The sequence below is a fragment of the Thalassophryne amazonica genome, chromosome 13 (genome assembly GCF_902500255.1).
Source record: "Thalassophryne amazonica chromosome 13, fThaAma1.1, whole genome shotgun sequence".
NCBI lineage: Eukaryota > Metazoa > Chordata > Actinopteri > Batrachoidiformes > Batrachoididae > Thalassophryne > Thalassophryne amazonica.
The window spans coordinates 10,401,694-10,429,648 of record NC_047115.1 but is presented as its reverse complement, the minus strand read 5'-3'; the positions used below and the strand labels follow the sequence as shown (position 1 = coordinate 10,429,648).

General features: G+C 41.0%; 1 protein-coding gene across 1 annotated transcript; it reads left to right on the top strand.

Moving 5' to 3' along the window:
• The first annotated feature begins 65 nt into the window (after positions 1–65).
• rbm45 (RNA binding motif protein 45) lies at positions 66–27,955 on the top strand. The gene is given in 13 exon segments (XM_034184649.1): positions 66–351; positions 3,127–3,249; positions 5,078–5,204; positions 5,835–5,960; positions 11,601–11,807; positions 12,223–12,267; positions 12,270–12,323; positions 12,326–12,346; positions 17,715–17,797; positions 24,229–24,377; positions 24,796–24,871; positions 24,962–25,099; positions 27,712–27,955. Coding segments are annotated over 12 exon segments (1,389 nt in total). The 5' UTR covers positions 66–90; the 3' UTR covers positions 25,079–25,099; positions 27,712–27,955.

Here is a 27,955-nt window from a genome sequence, read left to right as displayed (position 1 = left end):
TAATGAACGAAACGCCAATAATTCGTATGAAGAAGAAGAAAGCTTTTTTTTTTTTTTTTTTTTTTTTTTTTTTTTTGAGCACGAACAAAGATGGAGGAATATCCGTCGAACCTCGACGACCCTCCGAACAGCAGGTTGTTTTTGGTTGCCAGCCGCTGTATCACCGAAGATGAGCTGCGGGAGGGTTTCTCGAGGTTTGGGGAGGTTCAGGGGGTGTGGGTGGTCAAAGACAAGCAGACCAAGGAATCCAAAGGGATCTGCTACGTGAAGTTCGCCAAGTCTTCTCAGGCCTGCTTGGCCATGGAGGAGATGCACGGCAAAGTCCTGATAGAAGGAACAAAGCCCATCAAGGTAAAAACAAAACAAAAACAGGTCTACAAATCACAATTCATACAGTTTATCCAACGAAAAAAATCAATGTACAGCTACAAGAGGGTTAAAATCTAGCTAATGTTAGCTTGGTGCTAACTGCGTTAGCCAACGAAGGGAACTGAGTATCAGGAGCCGATCTTTTTATGGTTCTAGTTCCCTTTGTGGGGACGGGACGACCAGTCAACAGTGGCCGAGAGAGAGAGAGAGAGAGAGAGAGAGAGAGAGAGAGAGAGAGAGAGAGAGAGCAAAGTAAAACGAAATCGGTGGGCGCGGAACCACGTCACATCCGGTTAGCAACGTGACCTCCATATTTGAGTCGCTGAAAACAACCAGTTGTCACTTGTTACGTGCATTGCATAGCTTCTGTTTCCGCCGTGTACAATGTCATACAACTATTCAGCTCTTTAATGTTTCCCATAATACCCCTTTCGGCGCTCTGCCCTTCCCAGAATGCACCGTGGCGCCAACAGATTTCCGGCGTTTGAAAGCCATGTCAATAATGGCTAGCGAGGATGTGGATGGCATCGATACAGCGAGTTCTTGGACGATTATGATGGTGACATGTTCTCCCAAGTTGAGAGGGTTATCTAGAAGAGGTGTAGCACCTGTGATGGACTTCTGCTATGCCCCAGTGTTGTCTTGTTGTCCATACTTCAGGAGGTGTGTTTATATTGTGCCTTAAACCAGAACTCTGCAGAAACTGACTTCTCACGAGTCCAGGACCGCGAAATGGCTCGAGATTCACAACTGCGAAACAGCAAATCTGGATACCCTCACCAGTGAGGCTAGGAGAAGATATGACCTCAAACAAATTTCATTTTCTATAAAGTATTCATAATAACAGGTTACTGAAACAAGAATGATGACATATTATCGTGATTTTTCCTCATCGTGTTCTTGCAGAATGTACCTTAATTTACTTTTATCCAGTCTACAACTGGAATATAGTTATTATGCAAAACTTAAGCAAAAAGAACATAAGATTTTTAATAAAAAAAAAAAAAGACTGTTATGCAGTCAGCTTGACAATTACACGCTCCCGCATATTGACTTGTGACATCTGTGGCATTGTGCTGTGTGAAAAACTAAACATTTCACATTGGCTTTTTATTGTTGCCAGTTTAAGGCACACCTGTGCAATAATCATGCTGTCTAATCAGCATCTTGATATGCCACACCTGTGAGGTGGGATGGATTATCTCAGCAAAGGAGAAGTGCTCACTAACACAGATTTAGACAGATTTGTGAACAGTATTTGAGAGAAATAGGTCTTTTGTGTATATAGAAAATGTTTTATGTCTTTGAGTTCAGCTCATGAAAAATGGGAGCAAAAACAAAAGTTGTGTTTATATTTTTGATCAGTGTATAAAATGGACAAAATCCGTTATATTCGTCCAGGTGCTCCAACTTCCTCCCTCTTCCAAACACATGCTGGTTAGGTGAATTGGAAACCTTAAATTGACCGTAGATTTTCTGTGAGACCGTCTGTCTACATGTGGCTCTGCAATAGACTGGTGTCCTGTCCAGGGCGTGCGCTTATGATTGGTGGGATAGGCTCCAGCATCTCCCCAAGTGACTATTGAGTGGAGTAAGTGTGAATGCTGCTTTCACCGTACAGTGGAAATCTGTATGTAGGGTGAAATTACTTTTTGAAATGACCATTGGTAAAACTTTGAGGTTCCAATAATACTCTCAAGATGTGGCTCCAACATACTTAGAATTATCTGTCTTTCTAACTTTACCACAGTCATTTACTACTTGATGTAGGGAAAAACTTTAACATGATTGGGATTTGAACCCGGGGCCACTGGCTCAGAACTTTGACACTGTACCAGTTATCTGTTTGGTTGTTGTTCATCTGACAGTGCTTCTGCAGCCTCTAAAGATGTTCCCTTAAACACTGCGTAAGCTTTTACTCAGCTTATTGTGTACTGGAATTGTCTTCCTCATGTGATTGACCCATTACAGGACAAAAATGGATAATAAATATGTCCAACATGCAGGGTAAATGACATTCATACAGTGGACTATTTCTTTATATAGTGGGACAAATAATGTCGCATGACATACAACAATCCATTAAGCAAATGACAAGGATCCATTTAGATGTTGCAAAAATGAATAATATAATTACTAGGGGTGGTCCAGTACATTGCATATTGTGATAATTGTATTGTGGGCCAGTATTGAATGATATTTTAATTTTTTTAATGAGTCTTGTGATACCATGACAAGTTAACTACTGTGTAGACGTAATAATGTCTTATTGCAGAAGAATCATGAATGATTTATAAAATATAGAAATAGGAAACAGATAACATTAAGGTTTACAACTTACACATAAGAATTTGTTTCTTTAAATGTTCACCATAGATTACTTTCTATATAATTAGTTTGAACAGCAGTGTAATTGTGTATTGAATTGTGATATGTGTATCTTTCCACCCCAATAACCAAAGACAGCCAAACCAGTTATATGCACACTGTAAACACAAAATGTTGTCTAAATCAATTTAATGGGGCTCTAAATGTGATTTTTAACATTAATTTAGCAGGTGACAAGTATTGTCTCTGTAAGATTTTGTGGTGTAATGGTGTTCTACACAGAGAATGAAGCAACACTTCCAACTTTGAATTTTGTTTTTTCTGTGTTTACATAGAGCAACACTGGCCACATGTCAGTCTCACGCTATAACTCTGTAATCAATAATACCTGGCGCTAACACATAACTGTTGGTTTGTTTGTTTGTCTAGGTGTTTATTGCCCAGTCACGAAATTCAACACGTCACAGGGATGTGGAGGATGAGGAACTCACCAGGATCTTTGTCATGATCCCCAAAACCTTCTCAGAGGAGGATCTGAAGAACACTTTCAAAGTAAACATGCGTCTTTCTGACTTTGTTTCTTTGCTAGCATGTGGATTCTTACCCATCTACCTGACAATAATTCAGAAAGTCAACACAGGGAAATTACCTAGAGTCATATCAGGCTTTTAATGAGGATTCTCCATCTGTTGTTGGTAATTCTAGTCTCAACTTTTACAGCCACACCACTCCAGTTATTGACATAATGTTTTCTGAAGCCTCATGTACCTGTTGGACGTTACCAAAGAAACGTTTTATGCAGGACTAAGGTCTGAGTAACACCACAAATTTTTAAAGTATTTCTTCGTGAACAAATGATGCTGGAACCTTGGTGGCAACAGGATTTCTGCTGCTTATGTTGCTTGTGTTGTCAGATGTGAGTTATGTATCATCCCGTGTATAAATCGCAGTTTTGTATTTTTTTTTTTTTAATTTATTTTATTTTTTTTAACTAGTTTTGGAGGTTGTGCAGCTTATACTTGGGGGTGACTTGTATATCGAAAAATCACACATCTGTGATTCATAATAATAATTGTAATGACTATTTATATTGGACTTTCCCAAGAATCAAAGCACAAAACAAACTATTGAAATAATAAATGCTAATAAAAGCACATTACAACAGTGTATGAAAATTCCCAAATTAGGGATCTGATAATCCAGAAAAAGGTGTAATTTATAGTCCAGTGCAATTTATATGATGGTGCAACTTGTATATTGGTTTTTCCTCTAAAGGAGGTGTGATTTATAATCAAATATGGTAATCATCATATATAAATGTGTAATATCTAAGTGCAGTTCTTAAGAATTCGTAGATTAATCATGATATAGCCATGTTGCTGTTAGTCAGTTAGACATCACTTCTCACTTCACTTATGCCTGAATTTGCCACATTTTATGTATGAAGTCTGAGTTGAATTTGTTAATCTGAAAACCAGATTGTATCTATTGTTGGTGTAGAAGACAGACTGGCTATTCCTCTTTAAATTGTAGATATTTGTAGCTATTCAGTCAAGCACTATATAAAAATCCAGTAAGGTATATCTTATATATTATATTCCAATTCTAAGGTGGAACTATGCTAGTATACTAAGGTATATCTAAAAAGGAAGAGTAAAATCAGTAGAAAACAGTCGAGTAGAGCCACTTAGGTGCCTGGTCTTGAGAACCAGGGATGGTAGGCTGAAAAGCTTTTTTTTATCCCATGGGAACTCTCCCTACCCACCCAAGTGGCTCAAGAAAAAGTATATATAATAATAATAATAAATAATAAGACACATATATATATATATATATATATATATATATATATATATATATATATATATATATATATATATATATATATAAGGGTAATAAACAACATATACAATAAATATGGTACTATATAATATACAGGAGTAGGTATTGAAACCTAAATATTAATACAGGAGAAGATTTGGTCATGGTATTTTATTATAGAAACAGAAGCTATGATGTAATGTAAAATGTGAAAGGTCTGTCAAGGACAGCAGTACGACTAACTGCAACCTGTTAAAATGTTGCCCACTCTTTCACAATACCCATTTCCACTGTTTTCGGGCACCTGTCTGCCTCTGAAGCCACACAGACAAGCCCATTTTTCAGATGTGACTGCAGTTGTTTAATTAATTTATTTTATATATATTAAATTAGCCTCATGAGCATAGACGTGAGTGTGGTGAGAGCACATCAAATGACTGACAGGAGTTTAATTTTATACTCTTCTCTTTGAAAATCTGAATCTGAATTTCTTGCTTTACTTGGTTGTTGAAGAAGGAAAGCTAGATAAATAGTGCTGTCATCTTTGTATGTCCTGCAGGAATTTGGAGATATTGAATACTGCGTGATCATCAAGAATAAGTTCACAGGTGAAAGTAAAGGTTTGGGCTACGTGAGATACTACAAACCCTCCCAAGCTGCGCTTGCTATAGAGAACTGTGACAAAAGTAAGAAGGGCTCAGACACAATATATGTTCTTTATTATTAGTAGTAGCAGCAGGAAAGTGTGCTCAGAAAAATCACAATAATTCAACGTTACATCACTGTGTGTTTTTGGGGGATAAAGTGTGTTTAGATTTCAACACAATTTTGCAGAAATGCCTGATATTACAAGAATAAAATTGCAGCTTATTTTCAAAAGATAATTTTAATATTCTGATATTAAGTGCATAGAAGTTCTTCGGACATGCGTATAAGTCTTAAGGTACTGAAGCTATGTTTTGTCCACATTAATTCTGTTTAGTTTTTTTTTAAGATGCTGATAATGACCAAAAATATTGAATGTTTTTAAAGTAGAAGACTTGCTGACATCTAGAAAATACTAGACAGTGATCCCTATGAAATATGCACAAATCTACCTTTTTAAAGTGTAAAAAAGATGCAAACATTTAACTTGTGCAATTTCAAGTTGTAATACTTCATTGCTACATATTCTACATTTAATATTGTAACTTTGTATTCGTATTTTGTGTATTTTATCATTCTAATTTAGTTTTGGTTTATGTGTACTGCAGTCAGTTACTTCATTTCGTGAATGTTTTGTGAAGCTCGGTTGTTTCTCATGTTGGTGTTACTAGCTTACAGAGCCATCCTGGCTGAACCTCGCAGTAAGAACACTTCCACAGAGGAATACGGTGCCGTGCCAGCCAGATCTGATCACGTCAGCAGTGGTGACATCATGCCTCCCTACACCTACCCTATGGGTATGTTGTTACCTTACATCACAACTTATTAGTTTGACTTTTAAAGTAGACGTCGTGGCCCTTTGGAGAATCTTTTTGAGGTTTATAAGTAATTTCTAACTCTGGAACAGATATATAAGGTCACTTTTTAGATGTTTATTGGGACCCCTGATGTAACCATGGAGCAGGATATTTTTATTTATCAGCGGCAGTAATGGCATTACTAATTCTGCATTGCCATCAATTTTTCTCAAATTGCTATTTTTAGAGCTCTGATTGAATCCATCTAAATTTTCTACCTTTCAAATTAGGCCCATAATGCCACAAACTAATGAAGCCATAAGTTTGAATTCGCATCTACAATTTCCACAGGCAGTTAAGAAATAAAGTCAAAACTTCAAATTCCTGATTCTTGCAGGGCTCCTGTTGGATCAGACTGAATTTTGTATGGTGCAAACTTGGTCGAGGTCACATACTGTGTTTCAGTTCGGGTGCCGCATCCTATGAATGCTGTATCCTTTAAAGACCTGGGGCCTCATGTACAAAGACGCGTGGATTTCTGTCTGAAACATGGTGTATGCAAAACCCAAAAACAGGTGTACACACAAAAATATCCAGATGTATAAGTGTGCGTAGGCATGGATTCAAGCACATTTCCGTTTGTACGAGGGCTGTCAATAAAGTATAGGTCCTTTTTATTTTTTCAAAAACTATATGGATTTCATTCATATGTTTTATGTCAGACATGCTTGAACCCTCGTGCGCAGGCGTGAGTTTTTCCACGCCTGTCGGTGACGTCATTCGCCGGTTTCAGCGTTTTATCCGGATATTCCACTGTTAAAGGAGATTTTTTTAATGAAAGACGTGCGGACGGGTCAGCACGTCGGGACGCAGCCGGCGCGGTGCAGCGGCACAGGAAAAGCACCTCCGTGTTGATAACCATTTGTAAAATCTAGGCGGCTTTTGATGGCTTTCAGTGGAGTGAGGATATGAGAAATTGTTTAACAGCTGGACATGTTCCAACTTGTCCTTAAGGCTTCCAACGGAGGTGTTTTTCCTGTGGTGGAGCGTCACGGCGGCTGCGAGCCGACGCTGCAATCCGTCCGCACGTCTTTCATTAAAAAAATCTCCTTTAACAGTGGAATATCCGAATAAAATGCTGAAACCGACTTCTTCTGAAACTTCTCTGTTCTCTCACGACGTCCTGGATCAATACAGCCTGAAATGTGGAGGTTTTCAGCTTGAAACAGGCTGACGACGGCGCCTGAGGGTGCTGCACGACGTCTCACACCGTGGGAAGTCCTTAAAGCGACAGTATCACCTCAAAATCTCTCATCAGCCATTAGAATTTTCACTGAAAACCAGCTTAATTTTTCGAACCGTGTCCACTTTGATGTGTCTCACAGGTTTAGAAAAAATTTTGATCAAACAAAGCGCCAGTCTCTCAGCAACTTCTCAGACAAAGGAATTCCGACGAGGGGCTGGACGACTCCTCCCACAAGGAGTGCTCACAGGCGAATGACGTCACCAACAGGCGTGGAAAAACTCACGCATGCGCACGAGGGTTCAAGCATGTCTGACGTAAAAACATATGAATGAAATCCATATAGTTTTTGGAAAAAAAAAAGGACCTATACTTTATCGACAGACCTCGTACATCCCACTGAACGTGGAATTGAGTGCAAATGGAGATGTACCAAACTCCTCTCTTTCCACATCCCTATTTAAATATGCAAATCCATGCAAATAGGCCCTGGGACATGGGATTTCCCTCTGTCGGATTATTCTACATGAACACAGAAAAGAAATTATACATAGTATGAGCTACAGATGAATGGAAATAACACGGAGACAGGTAGGGATAGTTTACCCTGTCAAATCGAATAAACATGAAATGGAAAAAGTTAGTGGGAGCATGTGTGTGAGGCTGTAAATGCTGTGGGCTCAGAGCAGCACACACACACATTGAAGTTAAAAAAATAATGCAATGCTAAAATACCCTCGGCCGTATGACCACACGGCCGTACGCTGTGGTGATGTGGGACTGTCGTGTGACTATCCGAGAAATTGTGTAAGAGGTGGACATCAGCACTTTTTCAGCACATTCCACTGTGACAGAAGATTTTGCCATGAAAAGAGTTGCAGCGAAATTCATTGGCACGAAGCTGATAGTGCAGCAAAAGCGCCTCCGTGTTGGTCTAACAGGATATGTTGTGACATGTCCGGCTCTTCCACCATTCGGAAGATTCAGACGGCTTTCGGTGGCTTTTCAGTCGTGTGACTATCTGAGAAATTGTGGACGAGGTGAGCATGTCACAACATGTCCTGTGAGACTTTCAACACGAAGGCACTTTTGCTGCACCATCAGCTTCGTGCCGATGAATGTTCTGTGAGACTTCAACACAGAGGTGCTTTTGCACTGCCGTTAGCAGCTTCGTGCCGAAGCCATCAGCATGAATTTTACCGCAACTCTTTTCATGGCAAAATCTTCTGTCACAGTGGAATGTGCCGAAAAAGTGCTGATGTCCACCTCTTACACAATTTCTCGGATAGTCACACGACGGTCCCACATCACCACAGCATTCACTTTGGAAATGATCTGGTCATTTCAGCATGTTGATGGCCGACCGGAGCGCGGCTCACTTTCCACCGTTGTGCGGCCGTCTTTAAACCGGTTATACCGCTCCTTAATCTGTGTGATGCCCATAGGATCGTCACCGAAAGCCGTCTGAATAATCCGAATGGTTTCCACCTGGCTGTGGCCCAGTTTCTGGCAAAATTTGATGCAGTAGGGCTGCTCCAGTCATTCTGCCATTTCCTTGCAAAGAAAAAATGACGAGAGTCTCCACCCATCCTCACACAAAGGCTGCTTACAAGCAAATGACGCATTCGACAGGCGTGAAAAAAATCACGCATGCGCATGAAGGTTCAAGGTTGGCTCATGCAAGCACATGTGATTCAAATCCATCAGGTTTTTGAAAAAAAATGAAAAGGTCGGATACTTTTCTAACAGACCTCGTATATACAGTAGTGTTCAGAATAATAGTAGTTCTATGTGACTAAAAAGATTAATCCAGGTTTTGAGTATATTTCTTATTGTTACATGGGAAACAAGGTACCAGTAGATTCAGCTGATTCTCACAAATCCAACAAGACCAAGCATTCATGATATGCACATGCTTAAGGCTATGCAATTGGGCTATTAGTAAAAAAAAAAAAGTAGAAAAGGGGGTGTTCACAATAATAGTAGTGTGGCATTCGGTCAGTGAGTTCGTCAATTTTGTGGAAAAAAACAGGTGTGAATCAGGTGTCCCATATTTAAGGATGAAGCCAGCACCTGAAGAACATGGTTTTCTCTTTGAAAGCCTGAGGAAAATGGACGTTCAAGACATTTTTCAGAAGAACAGCGAAGTTTGATTAAAACGTTGATTGGAGAGGGGAAAACTTATACGCAGGTGCAAAAAATTATAGGCTGTTCATCTACAATGATCTCCAGTGCTTTAAAATGGACAAAAAAAAAAAAACAGACGCGTGGAAGAAAACGGAAATCAACCATCAAAATGGATAGAAGAATAACCAGAATGGCAAAGGCTCACCCATTGATCAGCTCCAGGATGATCAAAGACAGTCTGGAGTTACCTGTAAGTGCTGTGACAGTTAGAAGACGCCTGTGTGAAGCTAATTTATTTGCAAGAATCCCCCGCAAAGTCCCTCTGTTAAATAAAAGACGTGCAGAAGAGGTTACAGTTTGCCAAAGAACACTCAACTGCCTAAAGAGAAATGGAGGAATATTTTGTGGACTGATGAGAGTAAAATTGTTCTTTTTGGGTCCAAGGGCCGCAGACAGTTTGTGAGATGACCCCCAAACTCTGAATTCAAGCCACAGTTCACAGTGAAGACAGTGAAGCATGGTGGTGCAAGCATCATGATATGGGCATGTTTCTCCTATGGTGTTGGGCCTATATATCGCATACCAGGTATCATGGATCAGTTTGGATATGTCAAAATACTTGAAGAGGTCATGTTGCCTTATGCTGAAGAGGACATGCCCTTGAAATGGGTGTTTCAACAAGACAGTGACCCCAAGCACACAAGTAAACGAGCAAAATCTTTGTTCCAAACCAACAAAATTAATGCCTCACAGATGTGAAGAAATCAATCAATCAATCAACTTTTTTTTTTATATAGCGCCAAATCACAACAAACAGTTGCCCCAAGGCGCTTTATATTGTAAGGCAAGGCCATACAATAATTATGAAAAACCCCAACGGTCAAAACGACCCCCTGTGAGCAAGCACTTGGCTACAGTGGAAGGAAAAACTCCCGTTAACAGGAAGAAACCTCCAGCAGAACCAGGCTCAGGGAGGGGCAGTCTTCTGCTGAGACTGGTTGGGGCTGAGGGAAAGAACCAGGAAAAAGACATGCTGTGGAGGGGGGCAGAGATCGATCACTAATGATTAAAATGCAGAGTGATGCATACAGAGCAAAAAGAGAAAGAAACAGTGCATCATGGGAACCCCCCCACAGTCTACGTCTAAAGCAGCATAACCAAGGGATGGTCCAGGGTCACCTGATCCAGCCCTAACTAGAATTAACAGGAAGCCAATGAAGAGAGGCCAACACGGGTGAAATATGCTCTCTCCTGCTAGTCCCCGTCAGTACTCTAGCTGCAGCATTTGAATTAACTGAAGGCTTTTAGGGAACTTTAGGACAACCTGATAATAATGAATTACAATAGTCCAGCCTAGAGGAAATAAATGCATGAATTAGTTTTTCAGCATCACTCTGAGACAAGACCTTTCTGATTTTAGAGATATTGCGTAAATGCAAAAAGGCAGTCCTACATATTTGGTTAATATGCGCTTTGAATGACATATCCTGATCAAAAATGACTCCAAGATTTCTCACAGTATTACTAGAGGTCAGGGAAATGCCATCCAGAGTAAAGATCTGGTTAGACACCATGCTTCTAAGATTTGTGGGGCCAAGTACAATAACTTCAGTTTTATCTGAGTTTAAAAGCAGGAAATTAGAGGTCATCCATGTCATGAAAAACTGTGGTTATACAACTAAATACTAGTTTAGTGATTCACAGGATTGCTAAAAAAAGCAGTTTGAACATAATAGTTTTGAGTTTGTAGCATCAACAGCAGATGCTACTATTATTGTGAACACCCCCTTTTCTACTTTTTTACTAATAGCCCAATTTCATAGCCTTAAGAGTGTGCAAATCATGAATGCTTGGTCTTGTTGGATTTGTGAAATCTACTGAATCTACTGGTACGTTGTTTCCCATGTAACAATAAAAAATATACTCAAAACCTGGATTAATCTTTTTAGTCACATAGCACTACTATTATTCTGAACACTACTGTGTGTGTGTGTGTGTGTGTATGTATATATACACACACCCCTTAATTGGGACACAGCCACAGTCATAATTTAGACTTTCCATCGACATTACTCACAGAAAGTGAAAATATTTGAAATTAGACCAAACCTGCAAAATACTGCTGCTCATTAGGTTCTCAGTGGATCACAGTCATTGTTTAAACAAAGAAACTACATTGATTTGTGCCCAAAGTACAGCAAAATAATCTCAGATCTGAACTCTGTTACTAATCCCAGTGGTTGTCGCTAACAACATGTCCATTACTTCAGCTGCTTTTGAGCCTGCTGCCCGTCCTCCCTGCACAGCCGACCCCGGTAACTACCCCGTCATGGACTACCGCGCTGCTGACTTGACCAGGTGTCTGATGATGACGACGCGTGCAGCAATTTCCCAAGAGCAGATTTTTGCTCTCTTTGACATCATTCCCGGGATGGAATTCTGTGAGCTCCAGAGAGATGCCTACGGGATGAGCAAAGGTTTGTTCTCATTTATTTTGTCTCTTAACTGTTTACGTCAGAATCAAACAAAATCCAAGTCCAAATTTAAGAAGGACCTCATTTTAATGATGCTGCTGTAATAGGATTTATTTATTATCCTTTTGGTTTGTAATTTCACAAAATTACAGCCAATGATTGTTTTTTTTAATCTGATAATTACATTCTTAGTTTTTCCACCATAATAACTTATCAAATAAAGAGTAAAGAAGAAAATTGTCATATTTTATTTAAAAACTGCATCTATCAGAGTTTTTGTACTTTGAGAGACTTCAGTTGGTTGATCTAGTGACAATGATAATTACTTTGAATCGCAGCTCATTAAATTGATGATAAAGTGAGATCGAGCTAATTAAACTGGTTGTTTTTGTTTGCTCGCTGTGTCACGTGTCCGTAGGTCAGGCTGTAATTCGCTACACTAACCTTGGATCAGCGGTTTACGCCAAGAAAAGCTGAATGGGTTTGAATATCCGCCCGGCAACAGACTGGTCGTCACGTTTATGATGATGGAGAAGACCGCAACAGTACACAACACATCGTGCTGAAATACTACACATATAAGTAGTTTAAAATGGAAGTAGATCTGGCAACTTGCATCTGACGGATTGTTTGTTGTGATGCCTTCTGAACTTTACAACGGTTGTATACGTTTCTTTTATTTCTGTTTAGCGCTCTTCTGGTTATTAAGTGTGGTCTACGCTGAACGTTATTTAACTACAGCCCTGTTGTGACAGCTAGCGGTAGCGTTTGCTAGCGGTTAGCGTTTGCTAGCGGTTAGCATCGTTTTTCGATTGTTTGTCGTTCTTCGACACCCCCCTGTTTTCATTTTTTCATTTCATTTTTTTTTTTTTCACAGTGTAACTGCTGTGAATTTTAATTCATTACTTTGCATTTGTGTGAATCCTGTGGAGCCTCAGGAGTGGTTGGCTTATCCCATTATTGGTTAGCTCGTGCTTGCTTCGGCTATACTCTTGAATTTCTTAGTGCACAAAGTACACTACCTTCTTTGCATCCTCTGTAAATCCTGCGTTATGTTGGAAGATACGGTAGCTCTCCTTAGAGAGTCGTGTCCGTAAGTTAGAGCAGCTTCTTAGCTCAGTGGAGTTAGATGTTACGGGCATTCCAGATGAGGTTAGTGTTGGGCTGGCTAGTGAGCCCGTTAGCATCAGCCTAGAAACGCCGGCTGTGGAGGATGGCTTTCGGACTGTGGCTAGGCGGAGGAAGCCCTGTAGGGCTTGATGCCCGTTTGTGGTACCCCAAGCACACTCGCCACTCGCGAACTGTGAATTGGTCTCCCCCTTGGAATTGCTGATGTGATTCTCTGACCTCCCAGACAGGTGAGAGAAGGGTCGGTGGACAGGTCTCTCACCGTTGTCTTGGCCTACGGGCCGAAGTGGCGTGCAGAGTACCCGACCTTTCTGGAGTCCCTGGGACGGGTACTAGATAGCGCTCCGACTGGGGACTCCATTGTTCTCCTGGGGGATTTCAACGCCCACGTGGGCGGCAACAGTGAGACCTGGAGGGGGGTGATCGGGAAGCACGGCCTCCCCGATCTGAACCCGAGTGGTGTTCAGTTGTTGGACTTCTGTGCTAGTCACAGTTTGTCTATCACGAACACCATGTTCGAGCACAAGGGTGTCCATAAGTGCACGTGGCACCAGGATCGACTTGTAGTCGTATCATCGGACCTTCGGCTACGTGCTCTGGACACGTCGAGTAAAGAGAGGGGCAGAGCTGTCGACGATCACCACCTGGTGGTGAGTTGGATCCGCTGGGAGGGGAGGAAGCCAGCCAGACATGGCAGGCCCAAACGTATCGTGAGGGTCTGCTGGGAACGACTGGCGGAACCCTCTGTCAGGGGGGTCTTCAACTCCCACCTCCGGGAGAGCTTCTCCCAGGTCCCGAGGGAGGTTGGAGACATGGAGTCCGAGTGGACCATGTTCTCCACCTCCATTGTTGATGCAGCCGCTCGTAGCTGTGGTCGCAAGGTCTCTGGTGCCTGTTGCGAAGGCAATCCCCGAACCCGGTGGTGGACACCGGAAGTAAGGGATGCCGTCAAGCTGAAGAAGGAGTCCTACTTATCTTTGTTGGTAGGTGGGACCCCAGACGCAGCTGACAGGTACCGGCAGGCCAAGCGTGCCGCAGCCCGTGTGGTCGCAGAGGCAAAAACTTGGGTCTAGGAGGAGTTTTGGGAGGCTATGGAGGAGGACTATCGGTCGGCCTCGAAGAGATTCTGGCAAACCGTCCGACGCCTCAGGAGGCGGAAGCAGCTCTCCACCGGCACTATTTACGGTGCAGGTGGGGAGCTGTTGACCCTGACTGGGGATGTTGTTGGGCGGTGGAAAGAGTACTTCGAGGATCTCCTCAATCCCATCGTCACGTCTTCGGAAGAGGAAGCAGAGACTGGGGACCCAGAGGTGGACTCATCCATTACCCAGGCAGAAGTCACCGAGGTGTTTAGAAAGCTCCTTGGTGGCAAGGCTCCTGGGGTGGATGAAATCTGTCCTGAGTACCTTAAGTCTCTGGATGTTGTGGGACTGTCTTGGCTGACATGCCTCTGCAACATTGCGTGGCGATCGGGGACAGTACCTCTGGATTGGCAGACAGGGGTGGTGGTCCCTCTGTTTAAAAAGGGGGACCGGAGGGTGTTTTCCAACTATAGGGGGATCACACTCCTCAGCCTCCCCGGTAAGGTCTATTCCAGAGTACTGGAGAGGAGAATTTGAGCGATGGTCGAACCTCGGATTCAGGAGGAGCAGTGTGGTTTTCGTACTGGTCACAGCACACTGGACCAGCTCTACATGCTCCATTGGGTGCTCGAGGATTCATGGGAGTTCGCCCAACCAGTCCACATGTGTTTTGTGGATCTGGAGAAGGTGTTCGACCGTGTCCCTTGGGGCGCCCTGTGGGGAGTGCTCCGGGAGTACGGGGTCCGGGGTCCTTTGCTAAGGGCTATCCGGTCCCTGTACAACCGCAGCAGGAGCTTGGTTCGCATTGCCGGTAATAAGTCAAACCTCTTTCCAGTGCACGTTGGCCTCCGCCAGGGCTGCCCTTTGTCACTGGTTCTGTTCATTATTTTTATGGACAGAATTTCTAGGCGCAGCCAGGGTGTAGAGTGGGTCTGGTTTGGGAACCACAGAATCTCGTCTGTGCTGTTTGCGGACGATGTGGTTCTGTTGGCTTCGTCAAATCAGGACCTTCAGCGTGCACTGGGGCGGTTTGCAGCCGAGCGTGAGGCGTCCGCGATGAAAATCAGCACCTCCAAATCCGAGGCCATGGTTCTCGACCGGAAAAAGGTGCTTTGCCCTCTTCAGGTCGGTGGAGTGTCCTTACCTCAAGTGGAGGAGTTTAAGTATCTCGGGGTCTTGTTCACGAGTGAGGGACGGATGGAGCGTGAGATCGATAGACGGATCGGTGCAGCATCTGCAGTGATGCGGTCACTGTATCGGACCGTCGTGGTGAAGAGAGCTGAGTAGGGGGGCAAAGCTCTCGATTTACCGATCGATCTACGTTCCGATCCTCACCTATGGTCGTGAGATTTGGCTCATGACCGAAAGAACGAGATTGCGGGTACAAGCGGCCGAGATGAGTTTCCTCCGCAGGGTAGCTGGGCGCTCCCTTAGAGATAGGGTGAGGAACTCGGTCACTCGGGAGGAGTTCGGAGTCGAACCGTTGCTCCTCCACGTCGAAAGGAGTCAGTTGAGGTGGCTTGGGCATCTTTTCCGGATGCCCCCTGGACGCCTCGCTGGAGAGGTGTTCCAGCACGTCCCATCAGGAGGAGGCCCCGGGGAAGACCCAGGACACGCTGGAAGGACTACGTCTCTCGGCTGGCTTGGGAACGCCTTGGGGTTCCCCGGAGATGCTGGGGGGTGTGTGTGGATCGGGAGGTCTGGGCAGCTTTGCTTGAGCTGCTGCCCCCGCGACCCGACTCCGGATAAAGCAGAAGAAAATGGATGGATGGATGGATGAATTCTCTGAGCCCACGAGTGACTTCCACTCCTGTCTCGTCTTGTGGACTGTCTTACTGAGAATAATCTGTTTGAGCCACTGCAGTCTGCTTTTAGAAAATATCATTCCACAGAGACTGCTCTCACTAAAGTGGTGAATGATCTTCTGCTTACGATGGATTCGGACACCTCTACGGTTCTGGTGTTGTTAGATCTCAGTGCTGCATTTGATACCGTGGATCATCATATTCTACTTGATAGGCTGGAAAATCATTTTGGGATTACTGGGAGTGCCCTTGCATGGCTGACGTCATACTTGACCAGTCGTTCTCACTGTGTTTTGTACAGTAACACTACCTCTAACCTTAGTGACATGAAATTTGGGGTTCCACAGGGGTCTGTCTTAGGCCCCCTGCTTTTCTCCCTTTATATAGGGCCCCTTGGGCACATATTGCAGCATTTTGGGATTACTTTTCACTGCTATGCTGATGATACTGAGTTATACATGCCGATAACTGCTCGTAATCTCGTTCACAGAAAATCCTTAGAAGATTGCCTTGCATCAGTGAGAAGTTGGATGTTTAGAAACTTCCTACTTTTAAACTCTGATGACTGAAATGATGGTTCTTGGTCCAGTGAGACATCGGCATCAATTTGACCAGTTAACGCTCAGCCTAGGCTTGTGTGTCATACATCACACTAACAAAGTGAGGAAGCTATGGGTAATTTTTGATCCTACATTGTCCTTTGACCTCCACTTTAGAAATATTACGAGGACTGCTTTTTTTCCATCTGCGAAATATAGCGAAGATTCGTCCCATCCTGTCTATGGCTGATGCTAAGACTCTGATTCATGCGTTTATCTCTTCTAGATTGGACTACTGCAATGTTCTATTTTCTGGTTTACCGCAGTCTAGCATTAGGGCTCTCCAATTGGTTCAAAATGCTGCAGCCAGACCTTTGACATGAAACAGAAAGTTCGACCACATTACACCCATGTTGGCGTCTCTTCACTGGCTTCCTGTCCCAGTGAGATCAGATTTTAAGGTTCTGCTACTACTCTATAAAATTGTTCACGGACTGGCACCTCCCTACCTAGCTGACCCAATTAAACCTTACGTACCGACCCGGGCTTTACGTTCTCAGGGTGCAGGACTACTTTGTGTCCCTAAGGTGAATAAGAAGTCTGCGGGTCACAGAGCTTTCTCTTATTGTGTACCTGTTCTGTGGAATTATCTCCCTGCATCAATAAAACAGTCAGATTCTGTGGAGACTTTCAAGTCCAGACTTAAGACACACTTATTTTCCCTTTCGTATGGCTAGCATACTGGTATACTTTTGTTTTACGCTTTTTACTCTTTTAATTCATTTTATTTGGAAACTGAGCGGGCCGCAGCCTCAACTTTACCTAAATACTGTGTCTTTTAGTGAAGCTTAGGGCTAGTGGCCAGCGATCACCTTGGTATTTCTTGTTTTTTTCAAGTTGTTTAATGCTGACAAATTATAGTATATTTCTTGTCTTTCTGATGCATGATTCTGTTTTTCTTTCTGTTTAAGGTGCAGCTCCATCAGAGGTGGGTGTTGTATTTGTGCTGGAAACCCTCCTGTCCTGTGCACCAACAGCATTTCCTGTATATTCGTTTTGTGAATTGTTTCTGTGAATTGTTCTGTAATTTATGTCTGTATCATGGCCCAAGCAGAGGGTCACCCCTTTGAGTCTGGTCTCCTTGAGGTTTCTTCTTTGAGCGAGTTTTTCCTTACCACCGTTGCTCTGGAGGTTAGTAAGGTTACACCTTACTTGTGTGAAGCGCCTTGAGGCAACTCTTTTGTGATTTGGTGCTATATAAATGAAAATAAATTGAAAATAAATTGAAATTGAAGTAGCATGCATCGAGTTTTCAGTATTAAACACTGATAGATTTTGTTCATTTGCTTTTTTTCTGCAGTCCTGTCGGTCGTATGGCCATGCAGTTTGTTACGACACAGATGATGTCAACGGTGTGGAACAGCCCCTCGACCAGCCAAGTAAATGAAGCCTGAATGCACTTCATCTTGAATTCTAATGATGTTTGATATGTTTACCACCTGGTCACTGCTGTTTTCACTTTTCTTGTTTTAACCCTCTGGAGTCAAGTGATGCAGCCTCGCATCAAAAGTCGCATGACCTAATTAAGATGACATAGCACTCAATCGGCTCCACTTTGAGCACCTGTTTGAATGTGTGTCGAAAGTGAAGACTTCAGCCTCCACACCCCTTTTTAAATTTTGTTAATAGGCCAAGTATAACTTGAATTATGATTAATAATTTACACGAGTACGACTCATTTCCTCCTTTCAGCTGGAGGAGCGAAAGGGTTGGAATGAAACAGGACTCCCTCAGCTGCAGCAGGGGAGAGTGGTGTTACCATTGGTGGAAAAATCAGTAACTAACCAATCACAATCCCCAACTCCATGTGGGTTTGATGACAACGCACAGACCCCACATGGGTGGGTGTGCGTGTGTACGTGCACATTTTGCGAACGGGACTATTCTTCCATGTCTCTCTGTCTGCGAAAGCAAACGAGTAAAAAAAAAAAAAACAAAACACAAATTTTTCTTTATTACTGGTGTAAAATATATTACCAAATAAACGATCCCCAATCCATGTAATTTGCTTGCTGAAAGAAGAAAATTGTGGTTTTGTGTGGAGCGAAAAACAGATGCAGTTTTGAAAGTTGTGATACTTGCTGTGCTTGGAGTGTGTTTTAGTATGTGGTGGAGTGTTTTAGTTCATGTGGTTAGTGTGTGGTGTAGTTATTTATTTAGTGTGTCAAAATAATCAGGCGTCTTGGAACAGCACGTCAAGCCTGTCTTTTTTGAACGGAGCATGTCATCAGAGTGCGAACCAGAGCGCGATCAGTCGTCAGATTGATCACGCTCTGGACTTTGGACTTTATTATTCTGGTCTGGATGAAAGAGAGCAGATGGATTCACCAATCTGTGCACACAGTTTTGCACAGTGGACCGGACCGCGTGCTTCTCGTTCCATTACCTCCAGGACTCATGCATTTCTGCTCCAGTGCAGAGTCCTGGAACACAGAGCAGGCTCCCGGGGCGGAAAACACAGGAGTTCAGGTAGAGACCCCCCCCAAAAAGTCCAGAACACCTTTTTCTATTGTTTTTTTTTTCCCATTTGGCCACTAACACAGCCAGGACAGTCTGTACCAATACAAATAAAATGTTACAAAAACAATGAATTAGGGAAAAATACACATGGATTTTGAGGTGGTATATCTGTACAAATTCTTGGAGCGTCTGATGTGCATTCAAGAGGAATTGTTTTTCTTTTTTTTTTGAAATTATCTTTTTATTGGAAATACATATTATAATATATTCATGTACCAATACAACCATATTTTAACATGTTATAACATAAACTTGGATCTTCCTGTAGTTGCATTGGAGTTTCTTATTTTGAATGTTCATGTTAGCCCTATGGCTGGTCCATTTCCTTTTTGTTTTAACACCCTAGCGGGTAAAAGGAGGGAAGGGAGAAGAACAGAACATATACAATTGAACTTTTTACATCCAGAGGGGTTGTACAATAACAGTCAAAGATACTTAGAATACTTCTCAAAAATATGTGCAGTGCTTCAGTTTCATTCAGTTATATTAGTCATTGAGATACTGCTAAGGATTTGAGATAAAAAAAAAACAAAAAAAAAAGTGTAACTCATAATAAATGAGAGGTTATCATTCCCTTAGTTCACTATCTTGACAAAGTCTGGTCTTCGGGGTCTAATAAAGTGCACCCATCCTTTCCAGTTTTTCATAAAAGTGTCCATCTTTAAATTCAAGAGAAAGTAACCTTTTCCAAAATATATTTCAATTGTCACGTCTATCCAGTTATTAAGTGTAGGTCCGTTTTGGAGTTTCCATCTTTTAGTTAAAGCCTTTTTCCCTGCCGCCAGCAACACTCCTAACAGATATTTATCTTTAGCCATCAGTCTCGGTGGAATAATTCCCAAGTACATGGTTTTAAGTCGAAGGTATCCATGTATTAAGGACCTCCTCTGTTGCATTATGTACATCTTTCCAATAATTTTGTATTTTTGGACAGTCCCAAAACACATGGTAGTGGTTTGCAATCTGACATCCACATCCTCGCCAGCAAAGAGCAGTATTATTATCGTTTTGGTGTACCTTCATGACTGGGGTGATGAAATATCGTATTATGTTTTTCCAACAAAATTCTTTCCATGTATGAGATTTTGTAGTTTTCCATTGAAATGTACAGATGTCCTCCCATTCTTTATCTGTTATTGTTATATTTCCCTCCCTTTCCCATTTAACTTGTATATATTTTGTTGAGTTAGTTTCTAAATTCTGTAGACTCTTATATACTGGAAATAATTCCTCTCTTTATATTCGATTTATGCATCAATGAACAGTTGGACAAATGGTTTACTGGCCTCTCTACCATCCCTGTTTTTTATTTCTGGTTGTAGTAATGTCGCAATTGGAGGTATCTGTAGAAATCTTGTTTTTGTAGTGAAAAACTATCCTTCATACTTTGAAAGCTCATAAGGGTATCTTCTGTACACATTATTCTGCCTTTTTCATTCCAAGCTCTAAATCTATCATCAAATCTGTTTGGTGTAAAGTCCGAGTCAAAGGCACACCAGCTTAGAATTCTAACCTCCTCATTCAGTTTATATTTTCTAATTAACGATTTCCAAATTTTGAGAGTGGAGTTCACCCATGGATTTTCGAGTCTGTCTATATATTGTAAGTTTTTATCCGGTAGTATGGCCTGTATGTGTAAATCAGGTATCAGACCGTTCAATATCTTTCCATTGTGCCTATAGAGGGGTCGCACCACCAGATCAGCGCCCTCACCTGTGCCGAAACATATTTTTCCAAACATGGTAGGCCCCATCCCCCTTTTTGTTTAGGCAGTTGTAGCATTTTATATCGTATTCTGGGTTTCTTGCCTTGCCATATAAATCTTGATATTATTTTGTCCCATTCTCCAGTTTGCTTTCTTGTAATTAATATTGGTAACGTTTGAAATAGATAGAGGAATCTCGGTAATATATTAATTTTTATTGTTTCAATTCTTGCACTCAAACTTAAGATGGGCATAAGATTCCACCTCCTAAAATCCTCCTTAATCTTACATAATAAGGGTTTATAGTTTTTTTTTCTTAAAGTTTTGTCAAGTCTTTAGGTAGGTTTACTCCTAAATATCTGAAGGATTCCGTTTTCCATCTTAGAGGGTATTTTTCTTTCAATTTTTCACTTGGACTGAAATTATATACTAAAGTTTCAGTTTTGTTAACATTTAATTTATATCCCGACATAGAACCTATATTGTTTAGGAAAGTCAGAACCTCTGGTAAAGATGTTTCGGGGTCCTTGAGATATAGAAGGACATCATCTGCATAGCATGCTATTTTATGTTCAGTTTTGTTGACATATATTCCCTTAATTTTAGTATTCTGTCTAATATATTGGGCTAACGGTTCTAGAAATAATGCAAAGAGGAGTGGAGACCAGGCACATCCCTGCCTCACTCCTCTCTCTAAAATGAGTGGTGTGGATAGGTAACCGTTTATTTTAATTCTTGCCGTAGGGTTATTGTAGACAGCTTTGATGGTGTTTATCATCATTTCATTAAAGCCGAATTTAATTAGAACTTTAAAGAGGTATTGCCAGCTAACAGAGTCAAAGGCCTTTTCTCTGCGTCAGACTCAGAATTAGGGCCTTTATTGTATGTTGTTTAATATGGTTCATAATATGGAGGGTGCGCCTTATATTATCTTGTGTGATAGTCGTGCGTGTATAAAGCCTGTCTGATCATTATGGATTAGGGTGGGTAGCATTTTTTCCATTCTTTGAGCCATTATCGATGTGTATATACGGTAGTCCACGTTAAGTATCGAAATTGGTCTGTACGACCCGCACTCGAGTTTGTCTTTCCCCTCTTTATGTATGAGGGAAATAATGGCTTCTTTCCAAGACGGTGGAGTCTCGGCTTTTTTCAGTGCCCAATTACATGCAGGTAGCAATATAGGTATGAGCTCTGCCTTAAAGGTCTTATACCATTCGGTTGTAAATCCATCCCCACCTGGTGATTTATTACTTTTGAGTCTATTTATTGCATCTGATAATTCTTTTATCGTTATTTCTGTACTTAGGATTTTATTTTGTTCTTCTGTCATAACTGGTAGATCTAGAGATTCCAGAAATGAGTCAATCTGATCTTCTTGAACCTCTGTTGTTCTGGAATAGTCGTTTGTAAAATAATTCAAAAACTGTTTCGATCTGTTCTTGTTTGCTTTCGATACTATTTTTCTGTGGGTTTTGAATTTTATATCATATTGTTCGTGTATTGTTTTTTCAGCTTCAAGCTAATAATTTTGTGAATTTAGGTCCGTTTTCATAAAATCTTTGTCTAGTGAAGAGCATTCTCTTTTCAGTTTCTTGTGTATACATTAGATTAATTTCATTTCTAACTTTTTCAATTTTTGTAGTGTATATGAATCTTGAGTTAATGCGTGGTAGCTTTCCAACTGCTTTAGTTGTTTTTGTGGAATTGTTTTTCTGAGTGGCACAAATAATTTATGTGGCATCTTGTTGGATGTAAATAGCCACAAAAATACCTGAAGCATTTCCTGCATTTTAATGTGAATTGTTGTATATAACTTTGTTTATGCTACATTTTTACATATATTTTGAAGTTTACAATTTAAATTTACATTCTAAGTTATGAAAATGGTTTGTTAAAAATTTCTGGTTTTCACAGTAAAAAAAAAATTTTTTTTCTGATTCGAATTATGTTATGGGGTGAATATTGGGTCACTGTTTTAATGCAGTGTGTCAGAATGAAAGAAAAACCGTAAAGTCACACAGGTGAGGTTGTGCTGAAAAAATGACACCAAACAAGGCCAGGTAAATATTTTTTTATTTATGAGATACCGTTGTTTGCACAAAATCAATCAAAATTTAAATGAACCAAATATTGAAAGTGGTCTGGCATGGTGTTCAGAGGACATCAGAGCTGCAGACACAGTAACATCATCTAACACGAATGACAATATGTAATCCAATTCAAAAATGTAATGAGAAACATTTCCATCTGCACTCTCACACGGTGTCTGCTGTGCCTCACAAGATTAAAGCTACTGTATTTATGTCTTGAAGAAAGGGTGAGAAAATGCTGTGTTCATCCAAAATTGATGTTTTTAAATTTTAAACCTTATTTATGACCTATGCATTACATCAGGGGTGGCCAAGTTTGGTCCTTGAGAGCCACATTCCCAACACTCTTAGTTGTCTCCCTGCTCCAACACACCTGAATCCAATGAAAGGCTCATTAAAAGTCTGCTAAAGAGTCTTTCATTGGATTCAGGTGCGTTGGAGCAGGGAGACAACTAAGAGTGTTATGTGGCTCTCGAGGACCGAACTTGGCCACCCCTGCATTACATCAAGTCTTTTTATTTGATAAATTCTGCAAGTCACTGAACCCGTTTTTATTCATAGTATTTAATTAAATATTTTCACTGTTATGCGAGTCCTATTTACGTTTCATTAAATATTTCAACTTTTGTTGTTGTAGTAGTAGCAGTAATAATATTCGTCATCATTAATTCTCTTGTGTTATACACCATATTTTAGCATTTTATATTTGCTATGTGTACTTGTATTAACGTATTTTAAATGTTATTATAGTAGTTTATTTATCTTGTATTTGTTTAATTGTTTGTATACTGTTAGGTTTTGTTTTGGATGGAACATAATGAAAATAGGTATTTTCATTTTGTTGTGTTAGCCAAGTATTTTTTATGTATGTACTTTGATATGTGGATAGAATTGTACTAAATACCAAATTGAATTCAAATGACAAAATAATGAAATATGAAATTTGCGTCATGTCTAACTTTAACTTAAATTGGGTTCAAGGTGTGACACACAGTAAATAAAAAAAAAAAAAATTCACAGCTCTTTATTCTGCTTTTCATAGGCCCATTGATGTCTGAGAAGTGCCCATCATATGGAGAAAATGGCCTATTACTTCAGGCACTGAGGGGCCATTAGCCCATACAACCCTTTTGAAATATGAATCACTGTCAGTAAAACAAGTTTAGTTTCAACTGCATTATGTTGTGTTATCTTGGGGAGGACTCATTCCAATAAGTAAACAAAATAAATGTCAGGGGAAGATCTGGGGGGAAAACCGATTATCAGTTGATATATCTGCACAGATTTTGGAATCATCAGATATTGAAATTGGTATCTGTTTTAAAAATCCTGTTTTATATTTGTCAGTTATTTCATCTTAAAGCTGTTCACTGTAGTTTATAGAAAATGTCACTAAGACGCACCAAATTCTAATCATAAAAGAGGATTGATTGTTGCGCTTGTTTTGCAAAAACTCTGGTGATCTGAACTTTGTGTGATTTGGATCTTCCAGGGCTTTGCTCCTCCCATGTCCCGTGTTCAGGCCCTCAATCTGCCGCCCCTGAAGAAACTCGCTCCATCTGACAGCAAGACCAAGGAGCGCCTGTTTCTGGTCTTCAACCCCTCCCCGCTGCCTGTGGACGTGCTGGAAGATGTCTTCTGGTAAATGTTCAGCCAGTGACAATAAATTGTTTGGAGCCAACACGGTAAAAAAAAAAAAAATAAAAATAAGACTATAAAAAAAAGTGCAGCCAAAAAACAAAACAAAAGGACTACAGTGCAAATAAACAGAATTAAATATACATACACAATAAGTGATATGCAGTGAATAACTACAGTTCAAAGAAAAAAATTCTGATCGTCATCCTTAAAAGACTAACTTTATTTTTCACGATGCAAAAAAAAAAAAAAAGCAAGAAAACAAAGACAGAATCTTATTTGGACTTTGATCTTCTTGATGTTTGACCTTTTAAAAGGTCACAGGTCGCTGTGTCTTTTGCAACTGTTTTTACCAAATATGAACAAACCTGCAGTTTGGTTTGTAGTTTATTTCTGTGTTTGTGTTTTTCTGTCATTTTAGTCGCTTTGGCTCACTCATCGAGGTCCATTTGCTCAGCGGCAGGAAAGTTGGATACGCGAAGTACGCAGACAAACAGGTGAGACTCCAGACTGGATGGAGCTCCGGCACCTCGTCCTCCACCTGTTTAAATCGTGGTAAATGTCTCTCTTGTTGTCTTTGTCCTCAGTGTGCGGATGAGGCGATGGCGGCTCTTCACGGTCGGGTCATTAATGGAGTCAAGCTGAAGGTGATGCTCGCTGATCCTCCCCGAGAAGAATCCCACAAACGTCCTCGTACCTACTAGGACTAGGGACCAACGCGACTGGTGAGTACTGGGTACTGATCCGGTTAACGCCAGGTCCAGTTTTTGGTGTTGTCCATTTTTAATAAAAATACACTGTTAGAAACGGGTTTTGTGCCATAGAGGTGGGCGATTGTACAAACCTGTCAACAATGTGGTAATACAGAACACATGTATTTATTTGTTTTAATATCTCAAACAAAATTAACACAAAATAATACCAAATATCCCTTAATTTTGAGACCAATTAACATTCCAAACGAACTGCAGCGCTGCTGCTGTGAACTGAGCCCCAGACGGAGGCGTTTGTCGCCATTAAGTCTTAACAATCATTAATTAAACAGCCATCGACCTTTAAAACATAAACATGGAAAATTTTAGGGGGGTTTGATTTAAATTTTTCATCCAGATTTTCACTTTGAAGGAAAAGATTAGAAAATGAAAACGGTGAAAGTTAAAAAGATTATTCTTAAAGGGGCCACATACTGCAAAACTAGTAATCACATCATACAAAGTTCCTCTCCCACAGAAGGCATGTACTTGGTGTGTTAGTAGCAACCACTGTACTCACTGCCAGCAGGCGTGTGTGAGAGACGTTTAGTGTAGCGCGTTGTCTGTTGCTTCCTGGCCAGTATTTTATTGCCTTCGTCTCTATTTTATCATGGATTTGGGGCTTCTGAACAACTTGATGCTCTCCAGCCTGTCACACAGATGGCGTGTAAGGGGAGACCGCACAACCAGTGATGTTGACACTGTGGCGATTGTCAGCAGCCGCGTGGCGCTGTGTCATGTCTGTGGCAGATAGTGGCAAATTGGGTAGAAAGTGTATGTGCCTCCAGACGCCACGCACACGCCTTCTGTGTGAGAGGGACGTAAATACTGTCACCGCCCAGAAAAGTGAAACATACCCCGACATTAATTTTTGCTCACCCTAAAGCCTGGTTCACACGGCAGGATAATTAGGCCGATATCGGACCCGATCTTCCCCTTCCGACAACCTTAAGGACGCCCTGACAATCATAATGACGCTAAAGAAAATCTTATCAGATATTCCTGCCGTGTGTGGTGTGTTAAGAGCGCTCTGATCTGCTCGGAAGGACGTCAGGAGCGCTCCGATTGCAAATCGGGGATATTCAACATGTTGGATTCTCTTGGCGCGATCTCGCAGTGTGTGTTGTGTCCTCCGACCACAAATGAGCACGCAGCCTGCTGAATGTGTCGTGTAGCCACTCAGAAAGCGAGGTGACGGACACACGGAGTGGAAAATAAAATCAAAACAGCTCTTCTGACTTATCAGATGTCCGGTGGTCGCGCTGTCTCCACTCCTTTAAAGAACGCCTTTTCTTTTCTTCTTGTATCGTTTTTTTCCCCCTCTGTTTGAAATAGTCCACATACTCTGTTTCTTTACTGTGAAGTCACGTTTAATCTCGAGAGATTTTGCGAGATTTCCTCTTTGACCTGGGAATGTTCATGTGTGAAATCTGTTCGTGTGTGGTGTCTTGATTTTAACCGTGTGGCTGAACATCACACACACTGTACGACCAAACCTCTTAGATCTATCTTTTTTTTTTATCTCCACGTGTGTGGTTTCTCAGGTTTTGGAAACCTGCAGACAATTTTAAAATCCTGCTGTGTGAACCAGGCATTATGCAGCACAAAGAACTTTCAGATTTCTCACATTCTTATTTTAGCACGTTTTGTTCCTAAAAGCTACAACTTATGAATCGTAGCTTGTGCACAGCTACGCTTCATATGATGAAGTCTAAAGGAAGCGTAAAGAATTGCTGCTGCTAGAATTCTTCTCTCTGGTGTTACATTGTGCAGAAACAGCCAGCAGTCTGCAGGTTTGTGCTAATGTGGTTAAATTTCTCTGTCTCGGTTCATCTCATCTCAGACTTTTACCTGGGAGGCAAATGCATCACAGTGCAAAGATTTTAGGTGCTGTAAAAGATTTCTAAGGTATTTTTTTTTCCTTATCTGTTTATCAACATAAAATTACATTTGAAATGCCAAAAATATTTCTATTCGAGCAGATTGCAAAATGCCAAACATATGTTAGTCAACTTTGTTTGTTTACGTGCACAGATGTTTTGACTGAAAAATTACATAACACAGAAGACAGCAGCCTACAATCACTCACTGATGAAAATGATAAAAAAAAAAAAAAACTCATTAAATGGAAATAATTTTTTTGAAACTACAGAAGACCATTAAATGAAATGTAGCGATATGACTGAAAAGCTTCTAATTGATCATTTAAAGTGGTCAACTATTTGGTGTGTTTATTTTTAAATAGTTAACAGGGTATATTATGTGTCTGAACTTTTGCACGCTGTTGTTAAAAATGTGCTCGTGCACGGCAGTGGTTAGAAACTGATAATTGCAGTATTAGTGAAGTAAATGAATACATAAAAATCCACATTCACAGAATAACTCAGTGAGGTCGGATTTGGATTCAGAATTCTTGAAGTATGAATTTAAAATGAGAACCTGCACACTGGAACCTCCTGCAGTCGTCTGCAAACTGTGATCATTAATGATTTTTTTTTTTTTTTTAGAATAACATGAAAGTATTTGGCAGTATAAAAGTTGTCGTTTCTGTTCTTGTTTTAATTCTGTAGCTTTTTGTTCCCTAGGCGACTGTTGCCATGACACATGACCCCTGACCTGACAAACGGACGGACCAACATCCAAGACCTTCTTGCGACCTCTGACACGACCTTTGACATCTGTCTGACCTTACCCTGTGACCAGCTGTTGTAACGTGCACGACACGCCCGAGTGGAATCGTTGGCACTCGGTTAGTATGTCCTGTTTGTTTTGTATTAAAGGGCGCCCTCTGCTGTCGGATGGCCACGTGACAGATTTATTTGAAATACA